Source organism: Phaethon lepturus, unplaced genomic scaffold (genome assembly GCF_000687285.1).
Source record: "Phaethon lepturus isolate BGI_N335 unplaced genomic scaffold, ASM68728v1 scaffold51591, whole genome shotgun sequence".
NCBI lineage: Eukaryota > Metazoa > Chordata > Aves > Phaethontiformes > Phaethontidae > Phaethon > Phaethon lepturus.
In genome coordinates, this window is record NW_010519440.1 from 47555 (window position 1) to 57971 (window position 10417).

The 10417-nt window shown below is 38.7% G+C and overlaps 1 protein-coding gene across 1 annotated transcript in view; it reads left to right on the plus strand.

The window, feature by feature from the left end:
• The window catches only part of NFIB (nuclear factor I/B), a gene marked incomplete at its 3' end in the record, with an annotated part of 47624 nt that extends 44930 nt beyond the window's left edge, over positions 1–2694 (plus strand). The window contains exon 8 of the mRNA XM_010297034.1: positions 2606–2694. Coding sequence (XP_010295336.1) covers positions 2606–2694 — 89 coding nt within the window. The remainder of the gene's footprint in view (positions 1–2605) is intronic.
• Between the last annotated feature and the right edge of the window lie 7723 nt (positions 2695–10417).

The window sequence follows — 10417 nt, forward strand, 5'->3', positions numbered from 1 at the left end:
CTGTCTGGACATCCTCCAAGGGCAGCGTTCCTGCTGCTTCTGTGAACAGACGTCTCCTTCCATCAAATGGAGCCAGGGCTCCTGGAGCTCTTTGAAGCTTCTCCAGCCTTTTTACCCAGAAAGCACTCAACACACGTGAGCGATGCAGATGCAGTCTTTGAAAATTATTTTTTTACATAGTTTTGAAAGTATATTTCTAAATCTTAGACATCCTGATCTCTAAGCAGGAGTGATTTGGGAGGGGAAATTTTATGTGAGGGAGAAAAAAAAATATTTTTCCTGGCAGGTTAGTTTTTAAAGACAACATGGCAGCTGTGTGAGCCTGCTGAGGAGTGTGAAGCAGTAGTTTTTAACATTGGGAAGGTGGTTTTCAGCACAGCTGATGCAGTCCTGGGCTTATCACAGAACCCGTTGTCATACACACCTGCAGTTCTTCAAGTTTTTGTCAGTACCCCAAGTATGGCACGGTTGGTGCAGTGAATACCAGTACAGTTTACACTAACTACAAGTCTGGCGTAGCATGAATCTTCATATACGCGTGTGTGTGTGTCTACAGTATATATATAAAATGCACATGTTCTATTATTACCATTACAGTATTTAGATGTGTATGTATTGAGGAATGTATGTTTGTATATAATGTGAAGTATGTCATTACTAACATTTATGAAATAGGTTTGAAAAGCTCTTTTTGTAGGTTTCTTAATGATAAATTTAACACACTAACTGTACATGTGAAAAGTTTTCGTACAGACTGTGGGAAGAATGTAATGATTTAGTGCCGAAGCTGATTTACTAAAATGTAATGTATCAGTCCCTTACTGTTTTCCCCAAAAGGCAGATTCTATAGCAAGCTAAGTGCTTGCCAGATTTTCAAGCTAGGCCTAAGTGCGTATAATCATTTGGTAACACTAAGATTGTGATTTTAGTATTTTTTATGGTTCTAATCAGCCACAGGGCTTTTATTTATAGAGTTTATATTTTGTGAAAGAAGAAAATGAGTTGTTTAACCTTCAGTTTTGTGTTTCAGCTGGAAGTGAGTTTTTATAGCTAAGTTATAAAGCTTTAAAATACGCATCTGTAATGAAGATGATGACATTCTTAAGAATTACAGCAGAAGTACATCTACTGTACATCGAGTAACTGAGCTGACACATTTTACTATGTCTTCAATATTAAAATCAGGTTTACAATACTGTTTTGTATAGTGACTAAACCAAATATTTACTTACCCCTTTCTTTAAACATATTTAATGTATTATTCACTGTTACCTCTAGCAAACTTTTTTACTGCATGTTTCCTTTTCTGGTTAATTTCATGTGGTTTAGTCATGCTTTTAATGGCCTTTAGAAGGTCCCTTGGAGTTCTTTAGATAACAAACAAGGAACAATCCCTATGAAAACATCAGAGACGAACGTTTCCATTTCTCAGACCATAACAGCAGGAAGCTTATGAGTCTAACAGCCAGACAGGGTCAGATTTGCAATATTGTCTTGTCCTCAGCGTTTGTATTTTTCAGGAAAAGACTGCAATTAATTGTGCTCCTGTGAAAATAGTTTCTTGTAGTTTGTTTGCTGTTGCCTGCACTATCTAAAGACTGCGAATATGGATAGAGAAAACTAAAATGCATTGAATGCAATTAAACTCAGCCATAACATTATCTTCAATTCAAAGTGCTGTGTCATATCTAGTGGTACAGCAGTTTATATACAGCATGACCATACAGAGGTTAAAATGTATGTTTTCTTCTCAAGCCAGATAAGTTCACTTTCTTAAACTTAAAAATAAGCAGTGTATCTTTTCAATAAATCTGCTAACACTATAGGCCAGCTGTTAAATAAACAGAGCTATAGAGGGTTGCTTGAACAATCTGTGAAGGCAGAACTGATGATTTGAGGATCTGGGAAGAATTTGTTTCAGCTAACATTTAGTTCATTCCTCATTATATTAAAATGCAATAAAGTATTTTAAATGCTATTTTTCTGAGTCTAAAGCAAGATTAGATTATTTTATCACCCCTTGCTAAGTAATACCACTTTCAGTAACACTAGATTAATAAAATTCAATTACAAAATACCTTTACCCTTATTAAATAGCATGATAAGGACATACAGTTTGTTTAATTTGGGCAAATTTTCTATAAATTGCATGTCTTCTATGTTTCACAAAATGCATGCTACAAGATACTGATTATATTTGACCTTTACTTAATACACACTATATAGAGCATTGCTTAGAGAAAACAGCATTTTTATTTCCTTTTTTAAAGTATCTCACTATTGAATATTAACATTTGCTTTTATTCCAGCTCAGTTTGTAATCTAATAATGGCTAATTGTTATGTGCTAAACACTAGTTACTCTTTTATGCTTTATTAATAAAGGAGCGTATTAAAGTAGCATTATATTAAGCAAACCTATAGGCATTTATTTCTCAGGATAAGTTATTTTTCTTCGTTTGTTTGTTCTATTTTATTCTTTAAAGTTACTTCTTGGGAAAGTAAGGCTTTTGCCATGTACAGTACTAGTTTGCATGTGTTCATTTAAATACTAAAAACTGTAGTACTGCTCGATCCATATCTGACTGCTAGGTTTCAATTGACAGCTGAGAATTTGTGACTGGACCATGAATCAAAACGGCAGGCATTTATACCCCAGTGCCAGTGAGGATACATTGGGAATTACTTGGCAAAGGTAACATTTTAATTATTTCCACCCCTACACCACCTCTAAAAAAGTTGCATTGAGCTACAGTATCTGTTTTAGCAGGCTTCCAAGAGGAAAATGTGACAGCATTTGATCAAAGCACGCGTGTAACATTTCTCCCATACACATTCAGGTTATCTTTAGTGTAAGCTGAATTTTAAAACTACCTTAATAAAGCACCTGGAATGACAGTGCTGTGCTGTCAAATGCGAAGGGTTTGTAAATTTAAGGGAATACTGATCTTAGGCTTTAAAAATGAAAATGTAATTTGCAGAATTAAAGGTCATATTTTGGGGGGGCTTTGTGGTTAAACCAAAGAAAATGGTGCTCTTAGAGGTATAACTGAGTATAATAATAAATGTCTGAGGTGGTGGTGGTTTTTGACAATGAATAACCATACTATTCATAGAGATTTTTCTGACTAATTGTTTGGTGTAGCTTTAGGTCACTAACATGTACATGAAGGTAAGATATAAACCATCTTATTTCTCACCTAAATAACAGAATAATTAGGGATGATTTACACAAATGAGAGTTTCTTTTTGATTGGGAAAAAAGTAAACAAAATAAACCCCATTAACCTTTGGTACATTAATAAATTGCTCATTATTATCTTTTACATCTCTTACTATATAACAAATTATGGTAACAGTAGAGGTGTGTCTGTCTAAATAGGTGTGTAAACAAATCAGCATAATTGTGATACATCACTTTTTCACCTCTTTCATGTGCAGGATTATCTACAACACTAAATACTTAATGTGGGTTGTACATGTGAAGCCTGTGGGTTGGGAGCCTGTCAGATGAAGTATTAGCTACTTACTCTTTAAATAATTTTGCATACTTCTTGGACATTTGTATGCATATAACGTCTATGTACCTCTGAATGAGTGTGAGTGTGTATATGTATTATGTACAGAATGCCTTTTGATGCACTGTATTGCAGTATGGATTGCTAGAAGTTTTGGGGTTTTGGAGTATCAGCTTGAGACGGCAATTATGGAATTTGAAAATTGGTGCTGCTTACAAATCTGAAATGTAAATGCCTTGAATATTTTTTCTTTACTTTTCTTTTTTGCAATTTTGTGGGATAATATTTTAAATCTGGAAGAATTGAGGTAGAAAAGCAAGGTGTTGTCGTTTCTTCCCTTATAGATTAAATGGTACAATGGAAAATTAGCTAATGGATTCACCTCATCTTCTCAAGGGCTGTGATTCACATTATAAATCCCCATCATGCAGTAATTGCCACAGTTTTCAGTGTACTGGCAAGAGTGAGTCCAAACTGAGCTAGTTTAGCACAGAGAGGATGATTTATTCTCCCACTACAAAGGGTGTTGCTTTTTCAGGGCATTGACAGGTGTTAGGAAATTATATCACAACTGCCTATCTAGGGGTATCCTTGAACGGTTTTAATCAGTCATCACTTGAGCCCCCTTCAAAGCAATGCCAGTTTATACCAGCTGAAGCACTGCCTCAGTGTTTGCTGAATTCTGCTTTTCAGTACCCATCACACAAGACCCTTGGGCATAAATTAGGAAAAGAAAGGAAAGGGGGGAAAAAGATTTCTAAGCAATGACCAAGGAAACTTTGGTGATGCATGCTCCATGATCTGCTCACCTTTATAGACAAAACTGCTTTGCAGATCACCCCCAGAGTGCTGCCTGACACTTTGACCCTACCAACATTCAAAAGTGCTGCCAGATGGACCTGGGCACAAATTCTGTCATGGGCATCTCTTTACAGGCCTAGGCTATGCCTGGTTAGCCTTGAATTAAACACAGCCTTGGCGGACAAAGAAACAAACTGTTAGCACTCCCTGGGTAGATGGCTTTTAGGATTTGGGCTCTGGAATACAACGCTCTTCAAATCCCATGTAGGTGAGTATCTAAGAAGGGAAATGATACCTGCGCAGGCTAAGGAGCAGTGAGCCCTCCAACACTGAGACTAACATGAAGAGAAAGGATGTATTGCAACAGGAATTGTTGCTTGTTGGTGAATAAACATATTCTAGTCCAGACAGTCAAATTTTCCCCCCAAAAATGGTTTGATAACTGTTTGATTGTGTGATTTCCTCAAATCTGTAGTGCTCATTTTGATGGGACTCAATCTGACCTTTTACAGCAGGCTTCTGTGGTTATTTTAAGTATACTGATTTTTCAGAAATACAATTGACCTGAAGAAGGTCACAGTGCCTTGGTGTTAGCTCTCTAAGGAAATCAGGTAGCAGAGGTGGCCAAGCTGAAAGCATTTTCATGGAGCATTGTTGGTGAACCACACCTTGGAAACTTGAGGAGAGTGAATGATGATAAAACCTCTGTTATTTCTGTGTTGTCTTACTAGTACCTTCCTGTCATACCTGATAGTGGGTAGATTGCACAGACTTCACAATATGATACACAGACTTAAAAATATATTTTCTGGGTTTTTCTGTCCTTATAAAATTATGTATCAGTAGGCATTTGAAGTCCCAGTCATAAGACAGTAGTGGTCCATATGCCAAAGACTGAACTTAGCAAAAAAATGAGAATTAAAAAAAGAGAGCATGACTAATACAAGACAAAAGAACGAAACAACAAAACTTTAAGTCATTCAAAGTCTTCAAAACCAGAAGACTTGCAAGGAATAGTGATAATAAAAACTAGATTAATACTTTGCTTAGCTAAATTAAACATTCTAGTATCTTTAAAGGAGTTAGTTATATAAAAGATCCTTTGAGCATCCTAAAAAAGGGGGGGAAACCCAGTTATTCAGTAAGGTATTTGGAAGTATTAATTTTTATTTTGCTCCTGATACCCTAACAATTTACGATTTGTTTTGTTTTGTTGCTTACTTACAGCATTTGTGGTTTCTATTCTATTATGGCTGCTGCACTTTGAACATTTAAGCATATCAATAGAATTAAGTTTTCAGGTACTTTTAAGATCATTTAGGTCAATTTTTTGCTGTACATATGAAGAAGATAGATACTCAGAATTGATTAAAAAAAACCCCAACCTTCTTTATTCATAACCACAGTTCTGTGTTAATAACTGTTTTGCTAGAGACAGAAGATGAGGGGAAGCTGTGAAAATCTGTAAGGCTCAATTAGGAAAATACCGTCTCAGTCGCTGTGTGAAAGCAAGAGCATATGCAACAAGTAAATTAAGACATGAGTGAAAGTGAGAAAAAGTGTGTATTTAGGTCTGATAACATGAGCTTGAGCCTGAATCTCAGCCACTTATTATGCCATTGATATTAATTCCAGTGGGACCACTCATAAAAGGAGGCGTGATGGGTCTCTTTTAGAGCATGTTGAGTATTTGCAAGTCTTTCACAGACTGTAAGCAAATTTTCATTGCCAAAGTGTACATTTTAATTCACCGATTGCCAAGTACAATTTTATTCCGAATTATTGTTACTTATACTCATTTTTTTAACAATCTTTCTGTGTTAGTTTTATGGGTTAACAGTTACTTTAGCATTACCTGTACACTACCCAGGCAAACGCACTAGGTTCGCATTTCCTGCTTTCGGTCTGTTACCTTGACACATAAGCGTAGTACAACAGCTGGTTTGTTGCTGGAGATGCTGAGGGGAGCTCTGTTCAGCTCAGAGTGCTGAGTTTTCTTCTCAGCTCTAGCTGTAGGGGTGTTTGGCTTTCCAAGCATCATTTTTTCCCCCAGCACCGCTCCAGGTTTATGATAGTAATGCTGATAAGGCAATCAAATGGGATAATCTCTCATTTGTGAAGGAAGCAGGAAGGGAATTGAGAATGGGTGCAGATTTCTTTTGTAGCACAGTACCTTGTGTGTGTTCAGTATCGAGAAAACACACAGCTAAAGTAACACAGTCAGCAGCATTGCTGTGGCAAGCACATTTTAGGAAACACAGACACCTGTTACAGAAATGGTTCATACCGTCCGCCCCTGGCCCACCCTAATCCCCTTGGGCAATGTTTTGGAATGGAAATATCAATTCATTACAACTTGAGAACAAAAGTGCTGAAGTATCCTGATTGTAACAGTATTCATAGAAAGAACATGTAATGATTTCTGGTCTTTTATCAATTTAAATTGCTAACTCTAATGGTTTTGCCCAACTCTGTAATGCAGAAAGATGTTCAGAACATTATGTTTCCACTCCCATCTAGGCAAACATCTTCAGAACACTTCCTAAGAAATTAATTGTATTCAAGCCAGACTTGCATGCTGCCATCCCACAGGAAATGGGTCAGCAATCCATTAAGATGCCATTAGATAATCTAATTTGGAACTTAATCTCTAAATTAACCATGCTCCATACTTGAAGCATACTTGAGAGAAAGAAAAAAAGTTTATGTTTGAATCGATAGGGGAGCCGAAGCGTGAAGAAGGCTGTTTGTTTTTTCTGTAGCTGTGGTCACGTCTCAAGCCGTCTGGTAACCAGGAGAAACCAGACATGATGTAATTCCAGATTGAACTTGAACTTCAGGGACTTAGAATGGGGGAACAATGGACCATAGGAATCAATAATGTCCATTTTCCACATGATTATGTTTGGAGCTTTAGGTTAACCTTTATAGGAGAAGCAGCAAGAACTGCAGTGTGACCAAAATGAATGAGATGATCCAGAAGCAAGATGTTAAAGTAAAGAAAACAACTTCAGTAATATTTTCTGAGCAGCACTGCAGATTCCAGCAGGATTAGAAAAGTTCCCGCTCTGCAGTGAACTGGTTGCCTGTTCTGAGCACTCTTTGTTCACTTAGGTAGGACAAACTTAATCTTACGTTTCCTGTCAGATGATTTTTGGCAGCACTGCTAGGGAAGGAGGAGCATATTATAGAGAAATCCCAAGTGTAAACTGTATCTTTAACCCTTTGGTTACTCCAGTTTTTTACTTCTTGATCATCTTACTTCCAATTGTTTCTTTTGAAGCAGTAAAACTAGAGTGTTGGAGTTTGTGTGTTGCTTTTTTTTTTGGTGCTGTTAGGTTTATCTGCATTATTACTTAGTCATGCTAATTTGATAAATAAACTTTTAGTAATATTTTTTTAAAGTGTCAAGGTAAAAAATATAACATTAAAATTTGAAATGGTAACATTTGGGGAAAAAAGCCGTGTAGGTGTAGAAAGTGGAGAGTCAGTTTTTCATAGGTGACCCAATGTTCTCTCATAACACAAGCCCACATTGTCCATGGTTTGGCTCTGTGGGAGGCAGCACTCCACTTGGTCATAGCCCCCTCTCTGCATGTGCATGTTTGCAAACCTCCTTTAGCCCTGTTCCTCCAGCAAACACTTAACGCCTGCCTGGTCCAGAGCACAGCATGGACGTGCGCCATTTCTCTGGACCCTTCCTCTGCTCTGGATTTTCTTTGTTAGTGATGGGCTCTGTGGCCTCTTCCTGATCATACCTTTTTTTGTTTCACTATCACAAAAAGGTGTCTGCAGGGAATAGGATAAGTATCCTTACAGCAGAATTCCCTTTTCCCTCCTCTGGGCATAAATCAGTAGGTTTTTACCTCCTCCATCTGCTAGATGGGTGGTATGTGCCTGCTAAACTATAAAAGTCATCCTAAATTAGGCTGAGGTATACTTAATATATACTTAGTATATCTCTTGAAATAAATGCTCATCTTGGAGATGAAATTTGGCAGCTGTTTAACTACAGATACCAGTTTAGAACAGTTAACAGAAGTACCACATTAAGTAGATGCCGGAGGGGTGGTTATTGTTTTGGCAAAAACGCACAAGTGGGAATTTAGCCAGGGCACTGAGGTTAGCGCAATTGCATTTCCAAAGTTCGCATGATCTTAATAATTTGAAATGGTAAAGTTCCCTGTGCTTGTGTGGGCGAGCACTTGCCCACACTTACAGAGGTAGACAAACCTTGCTTGGTGACTCGCTAGTGCTACTTGTCTCAACATCGAAGGCATTTCTACCTTTTCTGTCCAAAGACAGACCTGGCATGATCTGATCTACCTTCTCTAAGATAATGTGTTAATGCACAGGGTAGTAAAGCTACAAGAAGGAAAATACTGTTTTAGGTGTACGTTCCCTAATCGTGAAATACTCCTGCAGACTTCTGAAGCTGTAATAGAAAGAAGGTAGTAACTGGTGGAAAATAATCTTAAAATCCTTCAAATTTACTCAGGTCCGATTGGATTTATTTTTTATTGCATTTAGTTAATTGTTTAACATTATTATACTCTTCATGTTATTATAACCTCCAAAGCGGACTGTATATACGTATAATGTTAGTACTGCTTGTGGTCCATTCCAGTAATATTTTAATCAGAGGTTCCTGAAACAGCAATTACTATCTTTAAGAGGAAATCATGGTAGAGATCTTGATTGAATTAACATGTGAAAACTGTAATGGAAGCTGTAATGGAGAACGTTAACCCTATAGGACACTTACAGAATTTTCCTTTGCTGTTTTATTACATTTGACCAGATAAAGACATTATACTTGCTGTGGATAGAGAGGGAACTGATGGCTGTATAGCACAGCTGATAGTCTAGTTATGGTGAGACAAAACTGTTCCTGGTAGTGAAATTACTTAGAGGTATAATGCTTCAGGAAGGTGATCCTGCAAACCATACTCTCTCTCAAAAAGGCCACTAGTCATAATGTCACAGCAATATGCAATGGTGCTTCTCATGTAGTTTTCTTCAAAACTTAGCCTAGAGCAGTTTTTTGGTGGTCTCACTTCATAGTGCAAGGGACAGGCATTTGTGTTGTAACCTCTGTCAGCGCAGGGCTCACAGGTTTCCTCAGGAGCAGCGAGCTGGAGCGTGGGGTAGGCCTGCCTTATTCCCCTCGGACACACAAAGCTTTTTTATCTGAAGGAGAAGCCACGTGGGCAGAGGGACATCTCATGAACTTCTGCAAGGACAACCAGCTTGCCTGTGTCCTGGGCAACGGGAAGAGTTTTGGCTTCCCCCGTGTTGAGGCACGTAGTGAACAGAGACAGAGCATTGCCTCTGGTTTTGTGAAACTGAGGGCTGGAAATTCACCTGGGACTTGGGCAAACTGCTGGGTAGCGTGGCAAAGGGAAAGGTGTTCTCCCTTTTCCTGCTGTTGCCACCTCTGCAGGCCCCCAGGCAGGGCCTGCAGTAGCTGGCTCTTCTGCTAAGGCGCTCTGCAGAGAAGCCGTAGATGGTTTTCATGGCAGAAGCCAACCTCAGCGATGCTCACAGACATCCCTCCAGAGCAGGTCTGAAAAAGCTGACAGGGGACCTTGCTCTTCTGGGCTGTCAGTCTGGCTTGGTGGTAGCTGAAAGTTCAATTAAATTTACCGTAAATGCAGTGGGGTATGTGGGAATGTTGGATAGACAGCCATACTTAACGCATGTAGTATGAGCGTAGTAGTAGAGAGAGTTATTTAGTAGAGCCTGGGTTATTTTTTTGGTTATTATTTGTGTCATAGTTGTTCTCAGAGCTTTGTGCTGTGGTTAGTGCTGTTCACCTCAGTAACTTCCATTCAGGCTTCCTCTTTTGTCTGCGGTGAACACTTGGTGGTGGTATCAGGACTCGGGGGGGGCCGAGATAGAGTTACATCAACCTGCAGTATGATAAGGCCGATTTCCAAAATACAACCGGGGCTCGTCAAGACTTGAAGATCCTGGCTTAGGAAGTGCTAGCAGGCAGAGGGGATGGCTGCTCCTTGCTGGCTGCTGCCCAGTGGGTGTGTGGAGATCAGGGACTTCAAACCTTCCTTCAGAGGCGTCAGAGCGGTGGCTTCTCCAGCC